At 46.3% G+C, this 23,548-nt stretch overlaps 2 protein-coding genes and 1 long non-coding RNA gene across 9 annotated transcripts in view; 2 read left to right on the top strand and 1 right to left on the bottom strand.

Annotated features, from left to right (window-relative positions):
- RNFT2 (ring finger protein, transmembrane 2) overlaps positions 1-7,108 on the bottom strand; it is a 90,569-nt gene extending 83,461 nt beyond the window's left edge. For 2 of the 3 annotated variants that reach the window (XM_045457947.1, XM_045457948.1), the window contains exons 1-3: positions 6,937-7,056; positions 5,141-5,315; positions 4,541-4,599 (exon numbers count right to left, since the gene is read on the bottom strand). In XM_045457947.1, the coding sequence (XP_045313903.1) occupies positions 4,541-4,599; positions 5,141-5,164 (83 nt within the window). In that variant the 5' untranslated portion in view covers positions 5,165-5,315; positions 6,937-7,056. Of the gene's footprint in view, positions 1-4,540; positions 4,600-5,140; positions 5,316-6,936 lie in introns of all 3 variants that reach the window. The other variant, XM_045457946.1, reaches the window with a different exon arrangement.
- A 119-nt stretch (positions 7,109-7,227) lies between these two features.
- The window catches only part of SPRING1 (SREBF pathway regulator in golgi 1), a 33,250-nt gene continuing 16,929 nt past the window's right edge, over positions 7,228-23,548 (top strand). The window contains exons 1-5 of one of the 5 annotated variants that reach the window (XM_045459633.1): positions 7,228-7,523; positions 16,045-16,201; positions 19,707-19,858; positions 20,450-20,563; positions 22,465-22,955. In XM_045459633.1, coding sequence (XP_045315589.1) covers positions 7,413-7,523; positions 16,045-16,201; positions 19,707-19,858; positions 20,450-20,563; positions 22,465-22,548 — 618 coding nt within the window. In that variant the 5' untranslated portion in view covers positions 7,228-7,412 and the 3' untranslated portion in view covers positions 22,549-22,955. Of the gene's footprint in view, positions 7,524-16,044; positions 16,202-19,706; positions 19,859-20,449; positions 20,564-22,464; positions 22,956-23,548 lie in introns of those variants that run through there. The other 4 variants (XM_045459632.1, XM_045459636.1, XM_045459635.1 and 1 more) reach the window with 4 other exon arrangements.
- LOC123588523 lies at positions 7,531-11,374 on the top strand. Its single transcript, XR_006707893.1, has 4 exons — positions 7,531-8,007; positions 8,744-8,842; positions 8,964-9,014; positions 9,573-11,374. It is a non-coding gene; the product is annotated as an uncharacterized LOC123588523 (long non-coding RNA).

Below are 23,548 nucleotides of genomic sequence, written 5' to 3'. Positions count from 1 at the left end.
CAAGAGTCTGATGCTCAAATGACTGAGCCACTCAGGCACCCAAGTGAATCCCTAATGTTTAAGCCACCCAGCATGTGGTACCTTGTCACAGAAGCCGTGTAAAACTAACACAAATGATAATAGCAATAGGGGCGGGCATAACATTTACTGAAAATGTACTGTGTGCCACTTTTCTAAGGGCTCCTCATTGATTATATCATTAAAACTTCCAACCAACCCCATGAATTAGGTACTAATAATACCCCCATCTGACAGATCAAGAAACCAAGGCACAGAGAAAGTTACATGTCCTGAGCCACATAGTTGGTAAGAGACAGAACAAGAGAGATTCAACTAGCTAACTCCAGAGCCTGCTTTCTCAACCTCCATACTTTACAGAAAAGCTAGCACAGAATCTATGATCCCAGAATCCAGATTCCAGAATCTATGAACCTCAGGAACTCAGAGACCCCTGGCCCTATAATCTTCAATGACTCCCAGTTTCCAAGAGGGCCCAGCCTCTTGGTCACTGGCTGGTATTTGGAGAGCAACACACAGTATTAGAAGTAAAGTTGGGGCGCCTGGGTGGCTCAGTCGGTTAAGCGGCCGACTCAGCTCAGGTCACGATCTCGCGGTCCGTGAGTTCGAGCCCCGCATCGGGCTCTGGGCTGATGGCTCAGAGCCTGGAGCCTGCTTCCAATTCTGTGTCTCCCTCTCTCTCTGCCCCTCCCCCGTTCATGCTCTGTCTCTCTCTGTCTCAAAAATAAATAAAACATTAAAAAAAAAAAAAAGTAAAGTAAAGAAGAATCAAGAGAGAAGCCCGCATTCAAACTCCAGTTCCACCCTTCCTAAAGATCTTTTTTTTTTTTTTTTTTTTAATTTTTTTTTTTCAACGTTTATTTATTTTTGGGACAGAGAGAGACAGAGCATGAACGGGGGAGGGGCAGAGAGAGAGAGGGAGACACAGAATCGGAAACAGGCTCCAGGCTCTGAGCCATCAGCCCAGAGCCCGACGCGGGGCTCGAACCCACGGACCGCGAGATCGTGACCTGGCTGAAGTCGGACGCTTAACCGACTGCGCCACCCAGGCGCCCCTCTTTTTTTTTTTTTTAACATTTTTTTTTATTTTTGAGAAAGAGAGAGTGAGAGAGGGAGGGGCAGAGGGAGAGGGAGACAGAAGATCCTAAGCAGGCTCTGTGCTGAGAGCAGAGAGCCCAACATGGGGCTGGAACTCACAAACCGTGAGATCATGACCTGAGCTGAAGTTGGACGCTTCACCGACTGAGCCACCCAGGTGCCCCTCACCCTTCCTAGAGGTCTTACCAACCCTGCACTGTTTTCTCACCTGAAAAATGGCATAAACATCATCCATCCATACAACTCCTGTGGGATCAAATTTAGAACATCCTTTTCAATGTACCTAGCACATAGTAGGTGCTCAATACATGGGGATGATGACCTCTAATCCCTAGGGAAAGACCCCCAGGGCCAACTGCCCTCTCTAGTTCCAAACAAAGCTTGCTGTATTGGAATCCAGGAAAGGATTCTGTGGTTTTTTCAAAGTCATCACTGGAGGAGCAGAGAGCCCAGAATAATTACCCCATAAGAATGGAGAGACCCCCAAACTGGGTACACTTTCCATGAACACGAGGACCTGGAGTTCTGGATGTCTTCTGTCTTGGGCTTGTCTTCTTTTCAAATGGGACCATTTGAAATTCAGTCTACACCACAGATATAAGTGGAGCTGATTTGCCATATGTGCATGTGTCGGGGGGAGGAGTGAAGAGCCTCCCTCCCCTTCCCTCCCTTCTCTCACCCTGCAGTAGGGCCCCAAGGCACCTCCCAGACCCCTATGGTACTTAAAATACACCATGACCTTCCTGAATGTGAGAGCTGAGTCTCATTCATTCTCTGGACCCCACAACCCAGGGCACACAGTAGGCACCCAATAAATGTGTGCAAGCTATCATCCAGGCACATCACACTAGACTCTGTATAATCTACTGTCCACTCAAGAGACCAGGATGCTTTTTAAAAAACACATAGATGATTATTTCCCACTAAAAGAGCTTCCCATTCTAAACTTCCTGCAGGCACAGATAAACACCCTCTACGGATAGGGACTAATGTCATTCCTCTTTTACAGATAAAGAAACAGACTCAGAGCTTCCGAAAAATACAGGTGCCTGAGACCCTGTGTTAACCAACTGAATCAAAACCTTTGGAGGTGGGCCCTGACATCACTAGTTCCTGACAGCCCTCCAGGTGATTCTAATGGTCACTCAGCACTGGGAATAGCACTTTAGACAGGACCCTGCTCCAAGAGGTCAAACATCATGATTGTTTGTTTCTACTGTCTCTCTCCTGCCCAGCACAAATGCACCTGGCACACAGAGCACGCTCAAAAAATACTGTTTGAAGTAATGACCGAATGAACATACTAAAGGCTCTGAGAAGGCCTGCAACTGCATTTTCTGATTTTGTTGAAACTTCGTGTTTCCCAACCTTATTTGACCATCGAATTCTTTAAACTATTCACATCTTATAGGACACTTGTGAAACCCAGCAGGGGAAATGCTGACCTGGAGAAATCTCAGGGTTGGCTTCTCTGGCTCCACAAACTTGACCTGGGGGGAAAGTTATAACCCCACCCCAAGGCCCATCCCTGCTGGCTCCAAAACCCAGGAGATGTATGGTCTTACTACCTGGGCTCGGGATAACATTAAAGTAATATTAATAACAACAACAACAACAGACACCATGGCTATGACCCTCAAGGGGCCGTGAGCTTTTTCTGCACTTCAAGAAACTGAGCTCAGAAAGCAGGCGTCCTGGCAGGTGCCCATGCTGACCCACATAGGGGCCAAGCTTTCTCCCCCATCGGGCCATGGAAAGCCTTCCCGGCCCCCTGTGAACTCACCAGCCTGGAGTTCACTGGGCTCAGGGGGCCTGCAGTACAATCAGGGAAGACTCAACCCACCAAGGAGCTTTTTATAGCTGGCCTCCATTCCCTGGGCCTCTCCCCGGTATCCAGCCGAGATTTCAGCCTACATGGGAAAGAATATTCCTTGGAGGGCAGAGGCTTCCAACTTAACCACTTAGGGGCCAGAATGTGAGGCGGCCCAGGAGAAGTAGGTCCACCCAGATAGGAGGCAGTCGTAATGCGGTGACTGAAAGCATAGACTATGGCAGGCAATGGACTAGGGCCTGCTGCTTCCTGGCTGTGTGACTTCTGGTAATTTACTTCCCCTCTCTGAGCCTCAGTTTCTTATTTGTAAGAACAGTGATAAAAATAGTCCTGACCTCGTCAGGCTAATGTGAGGGTGGCACAGGGTAGGCACACAACACACCGTGGCCGTTGTTTTTCTGCTGTGGTCTCTGCCCCCAAAGACCTCATGGTTCACTTGACAGCAGATGGCAATTGTGTCTTCAGAGGCTAGGACAGCTCCAAGAGGCACGCTTATTACGCGCTGGATACCGTGTTCCTGTATTTTCATGCTCATTCACTCATTCAGAAACAACCCTGAGTTTTATTATCCAGACTTTATGGATGGGGAAACCGAGGCTCGGGGGTGAAGTTGCTTGCCAAAGGCACTGTAGGTGCAAAATGGCTAAGCTGGGGTTTTGGCTAAGGGTCATCTGACTTCAGGTCACTGCTCTTCCTGGCAGAACAGGCAGGCTTGATGCAAAACTCAGTCTTAATGGGACCAGTTAATACTCTTTGGGATTCTGTAGTCAACCTTGGGGTTGTGGGGGACCCAGAATGGGAGGCGAAGGAGGAAAAGTTCAGTTGCCGGCTCCTCGGACGTATGTGCCAGCACAGGGGGAGAGCATCACAATCTAAGAACAGGTCCCCATGGTGTGTACTCTCTTGGATTTCACCAGACAGTAATTCTAGCTCGTGAGGGTTTTAACCGTGTTTTCCTAGATTTTCTTGGTCTATGTGGCCTCTGATAGAGGGCCAAAGTAACAGCCAAAGTTGTTTGTATCCCCAACCGCTTCCTTATGTGCGTCTGGCACACCCAGCCAATATTTCCCCTGCTCTAAATCCCCAGGGCCAGGTACCAGAAAACTAGAGAACACCGCTCTAGCCCAGAGCCTGGTGACATTATTCAAGCTACCCAATCCTAAGCCGTTTCCCCCTGACGCACAATAAAAGCTGTGGCCTATGTTCACTCTTTGCTTCTTTCTGCCTCCTGACTGGTGCTTCCCCACGTGGCCCTGCCTGCTAAGGCGGGTCCCTCTCTCCCAGGAAATGTAAGCAACAGAAATCTTCTTCCACCTCTAGAAGTTAAAACCTGTGGGAACAATCTTTGATGCAGTGAGTCAAGAGAATCACCTGTCACACAGGCTTAGGGAATGACCATCAAAGCAAGAGCAAGCTGTGATGCACTGAGAAACGTATGCCATCACCGGGCAAAGCAGTCTCCCACCGGATCTCCTTTGCTCATCTAACAAATAACCCGAGAGGCAGGTGTCACTCAATCCAGATTTGGAGTTGCCCCTGACGACCCGAGCCCAGAGCCTCCGGATGGAATGAACCCGGGGGAGGTCTACCTACCTTTCAGGTGGACCGTTATCCGTGTTGCTGCTGTGGCGTCTCTGCATTTTCCTTAAGACCTGAAAGTCAACACATGGAATGAGCTGGCGTCTCTCAACATTCCCATTACCGGTCAGATTGCCGAGGCAGGTGTAAACAAATATGACTCCTATCTCACATCCCCAGGCCTCTCTCACATTCTGCAAACCCTGTTTGCATCTGTTATGTCATTCAACCCTCCATTCAACATTCGATCCCAGTGAGGAAAGTGTTATCGCCCCATTTTGCAGATGAGGATGTTGAGACCTAGGGGTGGAGGGAGTCTTCACGTGAGAGGAAGCAGTGGACCGTGCGGCAAAGAGGTGTCAGATGACAGGAGGTAAGCAGCGGACTGGCAGTACAAGACATGGCTTCTGGACCGATGCTGCTCCTAACTTGCTGTGTGACCTTGGGCAAATCAGCAACCTCTCTGTGGCCTCAGATTCCCCATCTGAGGATGGGGAATGGGGGGTGAGGGGGGTGGGGAGCGGGTGTGGAGTTGCCGAAACCCAAAGCTTCCTTCCAGTCCTCCCGTTTAATAAAGTGGTAATAAGGATGTGAATTCTCCCAGAGACATGTCACCTGGTTCACGGTGAGGAGCCACATGGACTTCAGAACTCCATGTTGATGATGCTTGAGGTGGGCCTTCAGGGCTCCTGATGGGATGTGACCGCTAGAGTCCAGAGAAAGCAAGCTTCTCCCTCCTCTTTCTCTGCAGAGGGATGCACAGGTCACCAGAGCTCATCAGGTTCCAAACCTTGAACGGAACAGAACACTTCAGGGAACAGTCCATGCAATGGCTTGAACCTGACAATGTCTTAGGGCATCATGGTAGCTCTAAGCGTATCTCTGGTTAGCCTCTCACTGATCCCTCTTTAGGACTCCTGGGAATGTTATCTCAATGTATTTTGCTCTATTGTCAAACAATGAGTCCTGATTGGGGAACACAGAAAATATGTTTTAGGCCCTCCAATGGCATCACACTGCAACCCAAATAAAATCCAAACTCTTTATGGCCTACAAGTTCGGCCTGATGCAGCCTCACCTGTTTCCAATCTCATTTCCCTCCACTCTTCCTTTAACCGCTTTCCTCCAGCCATACTGGCCTTTTTGTTTCTCATACTTGCTGGCTTGTCCCTGCCTCAGGGCCTCTGTTCTTGCTGTTCTCTCTTCCTCCAATGCTTTTCCTTCTGTCTAGCTCCTCAGGTCAAATGTCACATTCTCCCAGAGGCCTTCTCCTCTCACCCTCCTGACCCACCATGTGCCCTGTCTCATCTTCTTCATAGAACTTACCATTTACTTACATGTCTGCCTATTTATCATCTGTCCTCCATTAGAATGTAAATTCCACAAAAGCAGGCACCCTATGTCTGGTTCACGCCTGTACCTCAGCATCCGGAACACTGCCTAGCACAGAGTTGACTCAACAAATATTTGAATATTTATTCAACATTTATCTATGGGTCTCAGTTACTTTTTTTGTACACCCCCTTTTCCCTCCCTAGAGAAATAAAAGCCATAGACTTTCCATGAATAGGTTTAGCCTCGAAAAAAAAAAAAAAAATATATATATATATATATTTTCATCAGGATCAAAGATGGTAGGTTGAGTACATCATAATTGGTTTTGCATGATTTCCTAATCATGACCACCTTCTTCAGGGGGCAGCATTGGTATTACTAGGGCAGCTAATTAGGGAGACAATTCAGTGGCTAAGCCTCTCTTCTCTTTTGAAAACTCAGCTAAGAAGTGGGTCAGTATCACCATCTGCACATATGAAGGAATGTTCATTATGTAAATATTTTTCAAGAACTTGCAATGTCACCTTAACGCCCCCTCCCAAAGACGCCCCCCCCCCATCACTTGCAAATCCTTGGGGGAAAAAATACAGCTCCCAAAGTTTCCATCCACGAATTTGACACAGCTTCCAAAATCACATATGCAAGAGTCTACTTTGAGATGCTCGCTCAATTTTGAGGGGCTTCAGGTTCTCTGTTGGAAGCAGGCCACACGTAATTATTCCTATACTGAATTCCAGAACAAAATTCTGCACGTGGGATGCATCTGAATGATTGAATGAAACGCCTCTTAACCTTCTGTTCCATTCATTGCTCTACATCCCCATGAAAAATTACCCTGAGATTTTTCAATATATGCTTCGTTTTCAGTTGGGCCCCCGGGGCCGTTACATGCACCGAAATGCACGCGAGAGCATCTCCTGCGTTACATGCGCTGGAAAGAGGCAGGTGCACTTTGGGAAAAAAGCCGCTAGCGTCTCTCATTTCTGCAACCAACGTTCAGCACAAAACGCCCTAGGACTGCAAGGGCAGGAGGCTATACGAACCATCCCCGGAGAAAAAAACCGCGTTCTTTTTACCTGCCCAGACAATTCGGCAATCACAGCGGCATCATTCATGTCCTCCCAAGCCAATCACGCGCGCGGCCCGGGTAGCACGTGACTTCCGAGTGCTTCCGGCCCCTTGTTGGGTTCTCTGTCAGGTAGCCTTAGCCAGGCGCTAAGACCGCGGCGCGGCGCGGCTCCCCTTGCTGTGCGCACGCGGTTTCCCGCCCCCTTTTCGGGATTCAGCCAATAGGAGCCCGTCGCTCCTCAGGGACCAATAGCGAGGAGCCGATCGAGGACGCCTGGCCCTCCGAGCGGAGCGGAGGCGGGGCGTGGGGAGGGGTCACGTGGGGCGACGCGGGGTGGCTGCCGGGAGCTGGCTGCACCGAACGCCGAGGGGCCGGCGTCCGCCGCGGTTAATGTGTCCGCCGGCCGTATAGGGGCCATGCCGCCCGGGCCCACGGCCTTCCCCGCTGTGCGCCCCGGCCGCCGCGCCCCGCGTCCGCGCCGGCATGGTGAACCTGGCGGCTATGGTGTGGCGCCGGCTCCTCCGGAAGAGGTGGGTGCTCGCCCTGGTCTTCGGGCTCTCGCTCGTCTACTTCCTCAGCAGCACCTTCAAGCAGGTCAGTGGCTGCCCGCCGCCCTCCCACCTTTGCTCTCCCGGCCGCCTGGTTTCCCCCGGCTTGGGGGGAACCCCTCTGCAGCCGCGCTGCCAGTGTGTCCGAGAGTCCGGTGCGCTGGGACTGAGGATGGACGAAGGGACCTGCCCATTTCGTTGGTGCCCGGGCGAGAAGGAGCTGCTAGGCTGGGGGTACAGGTGGGACTCGAACCCAGGTGTGTCGGCCCTTAGCTGTGGTTATTACCCTTACTGCCATCAGCGTGCCTTCTACCTGCGGGGTTCAGAGCTTAGAGGGGGCGTGCATTTCTTGTTTCATCCTCCTGGCAGTCCTGGGGGATGGGTGTCTCCAGATTGCAGCGGGGGAAACTGAGGCTCAGAGAGGCGGGGGTGATAAGAAGCCGAATTGCGAGACCAGAGCTTGCGTGCCTCGCCTGCATTTACTTTGAGGGCTCAGCAGTTCATCCGGGAGACCCAGCAGGACCCACGAGGTAACCTTCTGTGCATAACTTGGTTGGATGGAATTTTCTTTTTACCTCCCCATCCCGTTAGTTTTTCTTCCCATGTGAGAATTTCTGGGAGAAAAGGCAGGATGCTTTGGTGAGAAATGCGGCCAAAGCAATTGAAAGTTTGTTCGGACGTCCGGTTTGAGCGTTTGGGTTTTTAGAAGGGGTGCGCATAACCTCACAGCGTAATCAGGGGCGATCCGGTTTATGCTGTTGCTCTGATGTAGTTATTAATAAAAGCTCCTTTTTTGACTCCCAAGGGTCAAGTTCATAAATAAAATATATTAACGAATAGCAAATAAATGAACTGTGTGGTCACCCTAGTTAAATGGGATTGGTGGGAGAGCTGAGTAAAGTGAAGATTAGAGAACGGTACCCCACCTCTTACCTTAGGCAAACAGAGAGGCTGAGAGTTGTGAGCCTCTTATATTGACTGGGACGTGTTGGTGACATGCGTGAACTAAGTGCTTCAGGGACTTGTGTTTTCTGCAGCCTCACAGATATTTTCTTGTGGTCACATGTTGTTCCTTCTCTGTCTGGTGGACCACTGAGTGTTACAGTAATCTTGGACTCAGATCTCTGCCTTTCTTTCTGACCCAGTGCTTAAATACCAGTTGTATGCTCTTGATATCCCAATTTATAACTTTAGCCTAGACCTATACAGAAACCGTCAGTTCTTCTATGCACCTGCCTACTTGACATCTTCTTGAATATGTCATAGGCTTCTCATCCTTGGCCAGAACAGAACTTTTGATTCTCCACCACCAACACTTCCTCTCCAGTCTTCCCAGGCTCAAAAAGTGACATTACTCTTCACCAGGTAGTCAAGCCACAAATACTTCCTTTTTTTCCTCACTCCCCACATCTAAAATACTGCGTCTACCTCCACAGTGTATCCCGATTCTGTTCCTTTCTCATGATTGTCACTGCTGTCACCCTAGGTGGGACTACCTTCGTCTCTTATCTGGACTTCTGCAGTAGCTCACCAGCAGGTATCTGCTTCCTTTCTTGTCTGGCAGTCTGTTTCTCTACCCAGCAGTGACAGGGTTGATAATCTAGGGGGTGGGGGGAAAAAAAAAATCACAGCACTCCCCTGGGTATAATCCTCCTTTGGATTTCTGTTGCACTCAGATAAAACTCTAGACTCCATTCCAGGGTCACTGCATGGTGAGTTTTTTTTTTTTTTTTTTTTTTTTTTTTTTGTCACTTCAGGCCAGACTGTTACTGTCTCAGGCCACACCAGGTGACACAATTTAAATTAAGGTTCCTTGCCCATAGATTTTGCTTTATTTTCTTTGTAGTAGGAATCACTAACTGGACATTTCTTGTTCATTTACTTCTCTGTCTTCCCTCTCTCTTCCTTCTAGAAGGTAATTTTCTTGAGAACAGGGACCTTGTCTGTGTTGCTCATAGAATCTCACCCCTGAGAATATTTCCAAGCACTTAACGGGCACTCAGATATGGGTTGAACAAACGAGTGAGTCGTGCGTCTTTTTAATTGGGATGACTTTTCCTTCCTTCTCGAACTAATTTCTCATGTCTTGACTCAGATGCCGTCTGCTCTGCGATCTTCCCTACAACCCCTCCGCAGCCTATCGAACACGAAGAAACACTTTCACGGTCGCCTCTCTCTATCCCTGCCCATCAACTCCTGGCAACCACTAGTCAACTTTCTGTCTCTACAGATTTGCTGTTCTGGACGTGTCATGTAGATGGAATCATACAACGTGTATTCTTCTATGTCTGGCTTCTTTCAGTTCGAAGCCAGTGACTTTAAGGTTTATCCATGTTGTAGTATACATTAGTACTTCATTTTTATGTGTGAATAATATTCTGTTCCAAATACAACAGAACATTATTCACAGTTTAGATACCCGTCTTATTTGGAAATATGTTTTCAGTTCTGTTAGGTATGGTCCTCGGAGTGGACTTGATGGGCCACACGGTAACTCCATCCTTAACTTTTTGAGGAACTGCCAGACTGTTTTCCAAAGCGGCTGCATCATTTGCAATGACCTTTTAAGAAACCACACTTGTCCCCCCCCCCCCAAAAAAAAAAGAAACTACACCTGTCAAGTTTTGACGTAGTACTAAAGAAGATTATCTGTAATTATTTGACAACACCATTAAACTATCCCTCCCATTTCCAAAGACACATCTGCGGGAGGTAGATTTTCTTCATATGCTTCAACCCAAACAACAGATTGCAACAGATTGACTGCAGAGGGTGATGTGAGAGCCCAGGTGTCTTCCATTCTGCCAGACGTTAAAAGGGTTTGCAGAAACCTAAAAGCGTCTTCTCACCAAATTTCTTTTTTGTTTTGAAGATTTTTTTCATAGACCAAAAACAAACAAACAAAAGCCTGTTGACATGTAATAGGTTCATTGTTATTTTTAAGTGAATGGATAGTTTAAAGTAATTTAAGAATTTATTTTTTTAATTTCCGATATGATAAATATCAATAGCCATGATCCTCATGAACCACCATATCGAGATGCTCCGTGTAAAGAATATAAAGGGTTCTCGGGACCCACCTCGGAGCCCATTCTGGCTGATGCCGTCCTATATGCACTTGAGTTTGCTTCTCTTGCTTTCTGCTCCCTGCAGTTCTGGTCGCTGGCACTCCTGTGCGACACGAAGCGAGTGTGCTTCGTTTTGCCTGGCCTCAGGTTCATCACTTGTGGAATGGAGATGCGGTATAGAATATATGGGGCGGGGGCGTGTGTGTTGGGACTGAATTGAGAAGAGGCCACGAAAAATTGTAAAGCTCAGTATGGTCCCAAGCTCTGCCTCAAGTGAGATCCTGAACTCGTGGAGCAAATGCAGCTGCTGTTTTGCCTAGAGAATAGCTGATTATCCTCTATTGCTTTGAATTCCTCTTTTCTGTGGTTTTCACGTTAATTAATGCTTTGGGGGATAGTTTAAATTGTAGCGATAGAGATGGGAGCTCAGGAGAAATTAGTGACAATGGTGGGAATGCCATTGGGGGAGAGGATTGGGTGCCGAGTGACTTGGGTGTGTTTAACAAATGTTCAGTGAACCCCAGCTGTGCTCTAGGTGCTGTCTGCTGGGTGATGAAGATGGAGGGCGGGGTGGTGAGGCACAAAGCAGACAAGGTCTTATTCTCCGAGAGCCTGTATTCTGCCAGGGAATAAGGGAGCAGAAATGGCAAATGACCAGAAATGTTGCAGGCTTATGATAGGAAGAGAAAAAAAACAAGATGTTGTGGCAGAGCAAGCAACAAGGTGGGCCTAACCCTGTGGGGCATTTGAGCTGAGATGGAAGGATCCTTAGAGGTCCTCTTATGTAAATAAATGTTCTCCTAATGTTCCAGTAGAGCAGTTCCTGAAAGTCCCGGGCTGTGTGCATAACTCTTTGAAAATACGTTAGCATCTTTAGCTTTAACGTAATTAAGTATGTAAGTTGCGGTAGACTAAGTGTAAGTTCGATACTTCTGAAGTGTCATACATCCTAAGAGCTGCTAATCTGTTTTTGTTTTGTTGTGCACTGATTATCAAGATATAAATATTTTTCAGCAAGTTTGTCAAGTACTGCCCAGGATAGAGGAGGAAAACAGTGACCTGTAATTTCATCAACCATGGGACATTTATCTCATTTGACCATTATGATAACCTCTGAAAAATAGGACAGTTATTGAAGTACTCCTTTTCAAGTCAGGCTAAGTAACATATGTTAGTAGTAAAAGCATTACAGTAACTCCTTATAATTTATGAAGAAAGTTCAGATGTTATTTTGTTTTGCTCCTTTTTGTTCCTGCTCTTTTCTTTGTACCCTAGCGTACCCTTATGTGGACATCCATTGTGGTTAATTGCACTGATTTCTGTGCATGCTTCTTTATCGACTGCTCTGGGGACTCCTTGAGAGTAGAGAGCCTACCTGCCTTTGTCTGTATATCCTTAATGCATTGTAAGGACTTGTTACCTTTGCGGGGGGGACACACACACACACACACACACACACACACACAGGTGCATGCACGTGTGTATATATACAGGCCTAGAATTGAGACAACCTAGGGGCTTAAAACCATGGAAGGGATCCCTTCAGTGCCCCTCCCTCCCCCCCCCCCCCCCCATGCTTGGTGAGACTGGACCCTCAGAAAAATGAATGTGTTAATTCATTACATAAGTCACCATGTATTACACTATCTCTTGTACAGCCTTTTTTTTTTTTTTTTTTTTTTTTTTTTTTTGATCGTACAACTCTTACCCAGTCTTTTTGGCAAGGTCTTAAATATTCATGTTTGAAAACAAGTTCAAGTGCTGGAAGAATTGCCTTCCTGTTTACCAGGAGTGTAGTTATGTGGAAGAGGTCCTTCTGGGATGCACTTGGCTGTGAACACTTGTTTTCTTTCGGGAAGACTAACAGGATAGTTTGAGAGTAATGTTAGGAGTACTTTTAATCTTGTGAGATCCAGTGTACTTTGACCAGCTGCTTACTAGTCTAAATGGCTATTAATTTATCTAGGGCAGCATTCGAAGCTCAGTTTCAATTGGACATAGCTTGACTATGCAGTTAACTGATAGGGTCCCAGCAGAGCAGAGGAATATAAATGTCCAGGTAGTTAAACTGTATGTAGCTAAGTAATTTGCCCCATATTCCCAAGGCTTCTGCACTTAGCCCCTCTTCTTGCACCAACCAAGGAGTATAGATGTTGTTTATATATAACCCATCCTGTTCCTGCCAGTGCCAGTTTTTGCCTATAATGAAACAAAAGGGAGAGGCAGAATAGAAATTAAAGCCACTAAGTGTGACTGTTGTACACTTAGTAAATTAAAGGACAAAATCCAGTACTTGTGCAGTGGTGGTGAAATTGCAAACACTGTTATGTAAATGCTGGTGATCTTACAAATGGTGTATATAACTTTGGGGAAGTTATTTGGCGCATATAGCATTAACTGGTTTTGATAATTATTACTACAAGTTATTGAAGAGAATAAACAAACTTTATTGCAATGCTACCTCTGATAACAAAGGTGTTATTCTGTAGAAGATGTGTTTACTAAATTATGGCATGGGAACATGATAGGTTATTATATAGCCTTGAAGATGTTCTTGTCAAGATAATGTAGGTACTTGGATGGCTTACCATCCAGTTAGTGTCAAGAAGAGTTGAATGCAAAGCCTCCTACTTTGTAGTATAAACGCCAGGGTCACAGGCTAGAAGTCAATGTATAAGTATTGATACAGCTTTATTTAAGCAGTGGGATTGTGGGCAGTTTTTGTCTTTAATGTTGGTAATCATGCTTTTTTAAAGTAAAATTTTTATTTTGGGGGCAATTACAGATATAGAGGAAAGTTTCAAGGATAATACAGAGTTCGTGTAGATCCCTCAGTGTCTTCTCATATTAATGGTAATTATGCTTCTATCATTTTATTTTAAAGTGAAGATATCCCAAAGATGACAAAAGGTGTTAACAATCACCTCTGTCCCTTCCACGTCTGTAGCATATCTTTCCATACTGTTATCTCAGCTCTTACAAACTTGTATGTGTATGTTGTTATAATTGTTATAGTGTGTGATAATATGCATGTTCTTTTGTAACTTGCTGGTATCACTTTATAATATATTGTGGGCATCCAGTGGTCTACACACAGTGGTCTCTGTATTAAAATCAGCTGGGTGGTTTAACAATACTGATTCCTAGGTCCCGTTCACAGAGATTTTTACTCAGTCTGAAGTTGGGCTCAGGAATCAGAATCTGTTTTAAAGACCCTGTATAATTTAATGTGCAAGTTCAGATTTAAGAACTTACTCTAGATAAATATATATCATTCACATCTGGGTTGTTTGTAGTGGCCATAGCTATGCCAGTGTTTTTCAGTCATTTCTCTGTTGGGTTTCTAGGTTTTTCCTACCATGTAAACGGTGCTGTAGTAAACATCCTGGTGCATCCTTACACAGTGGTACTTTCTATAGGAGAAGCTCAAAAATGTGTTTATGGGGCGCCTGGGTGGCCCAGTCAGTTAAGTGTCCGACTTCAGCTCAGGTCACGATCTCACGGTCTGTGAGTTCGAGCCCCGCGTCGGGCTCTGTGCTGACGGCTCAGAGCCTGGAGCTTGTTTCGGATTCTGTGTCTCCCTCTCTCTCTCTGACCCTCCCCCATTCACGCTCTGTCTCTCTGTCTCAAAAATAAATAAACGTTAAAAAAAATTTTTTTTAAATGTGCTTGCTGTGCCAAAGGAGTGTGTGTGGATGTGTATTATTTTTTTTTTAATTAAAAAAAATTTTTTTTTCAACGTTTATTTATTTTTGGGACAGAGAGAGACAGAGCATGAACAGGGGAGGGTCAGAGAGAGAGGGAGACACAGAATCGGAAACAGGCTCCAGGCTCTGAGCCATCAGCCCAGAGCCTGAGGCGGGGCTCGAACTCACGGACTGCGAGATCGTGACCTGGCTGAAGTCGGACGCTTAACCAACTGCGCCACCCAGGCGCCCCTAATTAAAAAAATTTTTTAATGTTTATTTTTTGAGAGAGAGAGAGAGACGGAGTGTGAGCAGGGGAGGGGCAGAGAGAGAGAGAGAGAGAGAGGGAGACACAGACTCTGAAACAGGCTCCAGGCTCTGAGCTGTCAGCATAGAGCCCAACGTGGGGCTCGAACCCACAAGCTGTGAGATGATGACCTGAGCCGAAGTCAGACGCTTAACTGACTGAGCCACCCAGGTGCCCCTTTTTAAAAAATTTTTTTAATGTTTATTTTTGAGAGAGAAAGAGCACATGCACAAGTTGTGGAGGGGCAGAGAGAGAGGGAGACACAGACTCCGAAGCGGGCTCCAGGCTCTGAGCTGTCAGCATAGAGCCCAACGTGGGGCTGGAACTCACAAGCTGTGAGACCATGATCTGAGCTGAAGTTAGACACTTAATCGACTGAGCCACCAAGGTGCTCCTGTGGATGTGTTTATTTTAAATATTAATAGCTTTTTCCAGATTGCTTTCCTAAAGAAATCTCAGTAACTATAAAGATCTGTTCCATTGTTTTAAAGTATATATCATTTGCCATCAAACTTTCAAGGTTAGTCCCTTTGCTGGTGACACGTGATAGATCATTAATGGTAAAAGCCACAGGATTCTATTAAAAAGGTAGAATGTTTAAAGTATATAAAAAGCCTTTGGGAGAGAGTCTTATATAATTGTTTTGTTTTCCAACAGCAGGTTAAAGGATTCAGAAGATGGCTCTCTCATGCTTGGCTTGTGTTCTGGTACTCAGGTGCCTTCCCCTTAGTTTCCGTAATAGTATAGGAAAAGCAGTTTTGAAAGCTCGGCTGCAACTTGGAGGCTAGGAGAGAAGGTGCAGGGGCTTGCCTGTAGAGCAGCAAGTCCCTTTGCACATGTAGGTAAAGGGCTGGCTGGCAAGGATGTCTTATGTAAAGAAAGGTATGTTGTAAGGGTTGCATACTCACTGTTTTTTCATAGGAGAAATTTGCGAGTTGACATGCTTCTTCTTGCCCCTAAAACCAACCTCCCAATTCAGTATCCCCTGAGTTTACCACTGAAGTACTCGTAATGGAAGTGACCTTGTGCTCCAGATGAGTCCAGGTATTGTCTGAAATGACCATTGCAAAATTTTGTGAAGTCTCCTCTTCTATTTTAAAAGTGTATTCACATTTTACCTTTTATTCCACAATGTGTTTGTTTTGATATAAAAATAAATTATTTTATTGATGGCAAATCATCTAAGGTTTAAGACTTTTTCCCTCCAAAGTTTTGCATGGAATTAACACTTTCATACATGTTTACAATGTGCATGTAATCCAGGGGCCGTTAATGTAATTATGCCAGTTTTGAAGCATAGCCTTATTTTACTACTTTTCCTACAGGTTTATTTTGCTTTTTATATTATGACTTTGGCTCAGACTTTGCTCATATGGGGGTGGGGGTGACGGTTCCTGTTGGGCAAGCTTTTTTATATTGTTTCTGTCTTGTTATTGTAGTTTGTATGAAAAATTGGCAGAAATGCAAGAAACGGTACTTTAACCTTTCTGTTTGTCGTCTCTGTAGGAGGAGAGGGCAGTGAGAGATCGGAATCTCCTCCAGGTTCAAGACCACGACCAGCCCATTCCGTGGAAAGTGCAGTTTCACCTGGGCAACAGCAGTCGGCCTGGCAACCAGTGCCGGAACTCCATTCAAGGGAAGCACCTCATCACGGACGAGCGAGGTAGGGCTGGCTCCTGTCCTCTCTGCAGCCAGCGATGGATTCCAGTGGGAGTCCATCGCTTGGGTTTTATACAGAGCCTTGTCCCTTCCTGCTCATTTCCAGCATTTCTCACATCTCTGTGTCTCATACCTTACTCATCATTCATAATCCCCCTCACTGTCAGAGAAGTTTGGTCCTGATAATTCTGTCTCTGAAGCATTGGACCCTGCACCAGTCCCTAGGCTGCTTCCTGCCGGTCTCGTCCTGGCCCCATGATATTCAGATCTTGCCAGTGTTCTCTTCTCTGAATGGTGAACTCTACAGGGTAACCAGCATTCCTCCTTGGTGACCTACATACTATCGCCATGGTTCTGGCACTTCGGAAATGTGCTCATTGACTAACTGGGTGATCTCACGTGAATTATAAACATATTCCAAATGTGTTACTCTTACAGTGAAAATGGCTGCCTGTCTGGGGGTTTCCTCCCACAGTTTTCTTGCCTCCTTTTAGTCTATAAGAAAGGCGATTCCTGTGCCGTTGAGGTAGTTGGATTAGACCACTGCTCGAGGGCTCACTGCACGAAGGCTGGCCCAGTCTTCCCAAAGAGGTCTCTCGTGAATGTACAACCTGCATTAAGTGAGCTCTTAACTGCATGTCGGGCACTGGGCTAAAACCTCTCTTTGAATATCTCTTCTGATTTTTGCAGCAGTCCTATGAGGTGTGGGCATTGTTCTTGTTACTTAATAGGTGAAGACACAGGCACCAAGGGGCTAAGGAACTTGCCTACCAGGGCAAGGACTCTTTTGTAAACCATGATCAGGATACCATGATTACATCAAAAAAGTAACACTTTTCCTTAATGTCAACTATCCACAAACAGCTTTTCAGAGTTCCCTGCTAGTTCTACAGATTTCTTTTTTCTCTTTTCAGTTGGTGGTTTGGAGATTATGCGGTTGGTTTGTTTGCAAGAGTAACTTGTGCTCTTATTTCAGAGAACCTGAGCACAAGTGGGTTGTGACTCTGGCAGTACTGAAATTGACCCAGGCAACTTGAATTAAAAAACTCCTCTGTACACACTGACTGACCAAAATGCAGATGCACAGTCTTTAACATGACAGTGGCCGTGCATTTATTGTTTCTTCAAAAAAGTTTGCGTTCCCAGCAAAATAGAAAATAAATAAATAAAACCTTGACGAAAAGATCTCAAAGGTATCAGACCAGATGAGGTTATTTGGAATTGAAGGAAGGGATCAGAGGCAAACCACCCACCTACGGTGGAAGAGCTGGACAGTTTTGCACAAAAATGCACTGATGCTCCAGCAGTGATGGCCAGTGTCAGCCTCCACCTCTGAGATCACATCGAGAAGGCAAATAATACCGCAGATAGCTTCTTTTTGTGTTCTGTTTTGTTTCTTAAAATTTGGCAAAGGCAATTTACTTCCGTAAGGTGATAGAGCCAGTCAGTGGGCAGACCCCGGGCCAGGACTGAACTTAGAGTCCAGTCCTTTTTTGCTTGGAGACTGTTTTGTTCGTATGACACCCAGTGAGAAAACATGAAGTCTTAACCTCCTGGGTCTCCTAGTTAACATTAGGTTGTGAGTGACAGCCGTTTTTTGTTGTAGCTAACAAACGAATAATTTCCCTCTGATTAATTCATGGGAGACAAAGACTCTCAGATTTCTTAAAGTAAAAAGTTCCAAGAATCAATCAATAAAAATCCAGGAGCCATAGTTTTTATTGTACCTTTACGACTGTGAGAAGCAATAAACAGTACAAAGAAAACTTGGAGGAATTTATGTCTTTCAGCAAGCAGGTGCCACCGCAAATATTGCCAGGGTAACAGTTATTAAATAAGACAACCAATTAGAATGGCACGCTTTGCCAGGGTTAGGAGTTAATTTCTCAGTCAATAGCAACACACTCTGAGGTTGTGATCTTACTGGACTCTTTGTTGGAAACAACATTTGCATGAATAGATTTACGATGCAAAAGGAGAAATCTTGATTAGCTTTATTTTACCAGCCGTCAGGAGGACCTGTGGTTTCAAGGCTAACTACCTGCAGCTAGCACTGGGGCGCAAAAGGCACGCAGTGGTGCTGACACAATACGGGAGAGAGAAAAGGGCAGAAAGATAGTTTTCACAGGTGGAGTTTAGGTTACATTATATTTTACGTCTTCCTGACACAGAGGTAATAAGGTTGGAGGGTAGTTATTTGGGGCAGAATTTTGAGAAACACGCTGGCCTGTTTGGACTTTTGTTTGTTTGTTTATAATCCCAGTGGAGAAAATGAGTAAGAATAGTTGGGAATCCCAGAAACATTTCCTATGGCGTTCAAGTCTTCTTTCAACATGGAAGACAGAATGGCATAGTCAGAAACAGCAACGCAAAGTTCCTAGTTCTCAGGTAACTGGGGTCTGGTTCTTTCCAGGCTCCAGTTTTCCAGGTGTTAAGTGCGGGTCCTCTGAGTCTCTTCCATTGTTATGTTACTGGTGCCTCCTGCTCCCGCGCAGACTGTGTTTTCCAGAGTAGTTTCAGAAAACGACCTTGTACTTCACCGAGTCTCATTGTCTGAGGATTAAGAAGCTGGGGCATTTGGAATGGAATGACGCTAGCGACAGCTGCTCCGCACCTGTGGGCCTGGGTGGAGACCTGTGGGCTGGTTGCACACACCTGGGAGTTTCCCGAGGGCCATGTGGTGTCCCTCGTGCACCTATTCTTACATTTTTCTGTCCCACTCCCAGAAGGTTGTAGAGAAATGTCTGTTTAGCAGCTCTGAACAATAAATTGGTTTTTGTAAGGAGATTCTTTCCTTCAAGTTGAGGATGGGTTTGATTGGGGTGGAGGGAGCATGTACAGATAATGGGATTTATGAGGAGTGGAGGGAATTAGGATTTTTCTCCCTTGGGTGGTAGAGAACTTGTATTCGCTTGCGCTGAGGGCTAGTTGAGTCCCAGGCCTATATACTTACAAACAGCCTGAATCAATTTATGAAGATTAGGTAGGACTATGTTTTAAAAAAATCTTCCAAACTAAGTAAATAAATGCCAGGCATTTAAAATATATTTGTAAAGGGGGAGGGTTGGTTGGTTGGTTGGTTTTTTAATCCAGACGGCTCCGACTTTCAGGAATGAATGCCTTGGTTTTTTTTCTATTTTCTTTTTTTTTCCTTTTCTAAAAACAATGCCATTTTTCTTCAATCACAGGTGAGAGAGTAGCTTACGTTGGTTAGGTGTGACTTGATGTGGTGATTAAATCAAACACATGACAGCAGACCGAAAGGTCGCTTTAGGCGGGTTAGAATGTATAGGCTGCTTACAACGTGGGAGTCCATGCCGCCTGTAAACGCCGCACGTAGAAAGCTCTGGTCCCCTTGTGTCTGACTCCTGGCCCTTTGGTGCCTGGGACGCTCCAGACTCCACGTTCTGTCTCTGCGTTCTCTGCGCGCAGTGCCCTCATTGTGGTCACCCCAGTAGAGAGGTGCAAGAACTGCCGGCTTTATACTCAGGTGAGTCTCTGACTTCCAGGATACATTTGCGAAAGGAAGGATTTGCTGGTGAACGGCTGCTGTAACGTCAACGTCCCCGGCACGAAGCAGTACCGCTGTGACGGCTGCCTGCCCAACGGCTGCTGCAGCGCTTACGAGTACTGCGTGTCCTGCTGCCTGCAGCCCGGCAAGGTACGCGGAGCCGCTCCCCTCCACGTCCCCTCCTCTCTCTGTTTAGGATGAGACTTCATGATGAGCACTGATGTCTCCACGTGAAGCTGTTCTGAAGGTAGAACTGAGAGGGCACCTAGGGATCTCAGTCGGTTAAGCATCCGACTCTTGATGTCAGCTCAAGTCGCCATCTCACGGTTTGTGGGATGGAGCCCCGCGTTGGGCTCCGTGCTGACAGTGCGGAGCCTGCTTGGGATGTCTCTCTCTCTCTCTCTCTCTCTGCCCCGCCCTTGTGGGCTCGCTCTCAAAATAAATAAACATTAAAAAAACAAAAAAGCACTGAGGAGGGAACTTTGACATGTCAGAAATTGCTGCTGTGAAGAAAGGTTGACAGTGAAAGGAGGTTCCCAGTTAGTTTTGCAGGATGGGCTGCTGTGTTGCTCATCAGATACCTGAGGCATAGGGTATAAGGCGCGTGTGCGTTTGAGCTTGCTGTCTCCCTCCCCACCCCCCTTCCATATCAGCAGTCTCTTAGTTCAGGAGAAATATCCAAGGTTACCTTGTGCTGCTGAGTCTGGAATTTATTACAGGTACTAACTTTTGTTTCCATAGCAACTTCTCCTGGAGCGCTTCCTCAACCGGGCAGCTGTGGCATTCCAGAACCTCTTCATGGCCGTCGAAGATCACTTTGAATTGTGTTTGGCCAAGTGCAGAACCTCATCCCAGGTCAGAAGGTGTGATGCCTCTAGCTGGGGGATGGGCGAGTGGGAGTCAGGGTTTAGAAGAAAACTTGAGAATACGCAGTGGAGGCCTCTTGGCAGAGTAATAACGGAGAAGAGATTTAAGCGAAGCGGCGTTGAGCTTTGTTTGGTGCAGTGATAGTATTTAGAATGTCAATAGGAGGTTGCACACATTAGGGAAGCAAAATATTTATATTAAATCAAGGTCTAATCAGCTTGCATCTCCCCTATCTGATTGGCATGTCTGCACTTCAAGTGGGAGCTTAAAATTATTTTTAAGTCTGGGTCGAGTCCTCGCAGTCCTGTTCCTGAGAGCAGTTCTCTCCCCGCGTCTTTGACTGAAATGTGACTAAGGCTTTCCAGCAACCACTTGTTCAGAGGAAGTAGTAATTTGTTCTGGGACAGAGTTGTGGTTTAGTTTAGGATTCGAGGGGGCAGGGCAGGTGGGCACTTAAAAATACACGAATCAATCTGCGGGTTGTCGAGCTCTCGGTACTCACTCGCATGCTGTCAGTAAATGCTTTGCTCTTGGGCCACTCGGCGCTGCACCTGCCGCGGCAAGTGTCTGCACGTCTGTGCCTTTGCATCGCTCTGCAGCCTTGGCTGTCATCTTGTGTGGTCGGGTGTTGTCGGGGCTCGGGTCGTAAGATCAGCAGACGTGTATTGTGCAAGCACGCTTCTTCTGGTTTGTGTCCTTGGCGTCTCCAAGACTGCTGGCTTCGTCTGAGATAGACTTGTCATTCTCTGCGACTCTCGTACCCTTGGCAGATTTCTGTAGACCACCTTTTGATTTTATGCCACTTTGTCCATCTCTGGTCTGCTCTCAGAGCACTCAGAATCACCGGGTAAATATTTCAGGGATTATAATGAGCATTGGAAAACATGAAGAAATTCCTGATGGTCTTGTTTTGCTGGAAGAGCTTTCCACTTGAATGGGCTTTGAAGGAAATGTGGAGGAAGGCTGAACACATGACTCATTTTGATTCAGATTCTCTCTCATTCTGAGAAGTGGTAGAAAAGGCCGAATATTTTCTTTCCTTAACCGATAAAACCCAGATGCTATTTCCAGTCTTAAGGGAAGATGCTAACTTTTCTAACTATCTTTTTATTGCAAAGAGAGAGATCCTGGTTGCCGGTTGATTGCAGTATCCCAAAAAAGAGATTTGCTGCATGTCTATAAATTGGATTACTACTTAAAATTTAGCTGCTAAACATTGGTTTTGGGCTAATTAGTGAACTCCAGACTAGCCAACAACTCAAGTTGCTTGTATGAAAACAAATTGCTGGAAAATTAGCCATCGGGGATGATGGTCTGTTAAGTCACACTCTCCGTTTGCTTAGCCAAATGAGGCTTATGTGGTATTGTGGGGCTGGGCTCATGTGCCAGACCTCGAGATACGTAAACCTTCATGAGAGCCACGTGAGGTGGTATCTCCTTCGTCTCTGCAGGGCTCAGGACCAGGAACTGCATTTCTTTGGAGCACAGAAGTCAGGAGCAAAGCACCCACTGGATCTTAATCTAACTTAAAATCATTTGCAAAAAAAATGATTGCCTTGAATTGCCCAGGTCATAGCTAGGCTGTTTAAAAAGAAAAAAAACAAAACAGCAAAAAAAAAAAAAACCCTCACTGTTGACGTAAAAAGAAACAGTCACATAGTGATGTTCTGCCCATTTTCATGCTCTTCGTTGGCATTCTGTGTTGAGCTTCCACCTTTGTTTCAGACAAGTGCCTTGGAGCCTTTTGGTGGCATTTGGAGATGGCCTCGTCCAGGCTCCTGCAGGGGGTGACTGCCCACAGTCCTGCTCTGATCTCCACTGTTCCGCGAGGGAGAAATGTGAAACTCTGCTCTCTCTCACGGCGCTCTTATCTTCCCTTCTGCCAACAGAGCGTGCAACACGAGAACACCTATAGGGACCCCATAGCCAAGTATTGCTACGGAGAGAGCCCTCCTGAGCTCTTCCCTGCGTGACGGGCACGGAAGCCGACCCATGGGCGACCAGGCACCGCCGAAGAACTTGTGGCCCGAAGCCACGCTCCAGTGATCTCTAGTCCGCTTGGAAGAAGAGGGTCTTTGTGCTTTGACCTTGGCTTTGACCACTTCTTGTGTTGTACTTTTGGCCTCACTCTCCACTGGGCTTTAACCCGTGAAACTGTTCTGTAAAGCAGCTTGGAAACGCCAGCAAGTCACGTTCAGGAACAGACTATGGGCGAGCTCGTGGAGGCGTGGGCACTCGGGGACACCTCTACCATGGTAGACTCGTGGAACCCTTCACTGTAAAGTTATTTATTGCATTTCTTTGGAGTAGTGGGAAGGTGATGATGTTTGATAGGGGAGGATGCCTTGCCTTGATAGTTGAATATATTGAAGGAAATTGTTGTTGTTGTCGTTTTCTTGTGTTCTTGAGTTTCATGAGCTAAGTCATCCCTTCACCCACATGAAGTGTTTCGCCCCTCTGAAAGCGCGTGATCTCTCAAGGTAGTTATTTTTGGTTTTGTTTTCACAGCATCTTCGGGTGTGGGCTCTGAACACCGTATCCTGACATGTAAAATTGCCAATAACTCAAAAGATACTATTCCATTCCCGCTCCGTACCGTGTTCCTAGCAGGGGGCACCGGGTGCCCTCAGGTTTTCTCATAGTGGTATTTGAATATGCTCGTTTACCTCTCTGTGAGCACTGTTACAACCAGAAGTTCGGGCTTGTTGTTCTGGAGGATTTTGTTCTCGTTTCCCATGCCGCCGTTGAAATGATTATACTCCGCTCAGCCGTGGCACGCTGGGAGCCTCAGGACGTCACCGCGGCCTCCTCTCCTCTCCTATTGTGGAAGCCCGGTCTCAAGGTGATTGCTACTTGGAGACACATCTAGCAACTGGCTGTGAGAGTCATCCTCATTGCTGTCAGCTTCGGGACACATAACAGGTTCAGACCTTCACTTTCCTTCTGATTTGCAAGGAAGAAGAAAGCCCGGGT

Source organism: Leopardus geoffroyi, chromosome D3 (assembly GCF_018350155.1).
Source record: "Leopardus geoffroyi isolate Oge1 chromosome D3, O.geoffroyi_Oge1_pat1.0, whole genome shotgun sequence".
NCBI classification, from domain to species: Eukaryota; Metazoa; Chordata; class Mammalia; order Carnivora; family Felidae; genus Leopardus; species Leopardus geoffroyi.
Note: the sequence above shows the minus strand (reverse complement) of the source record. Positions and strands in the feature narration are given on the sequence as shown.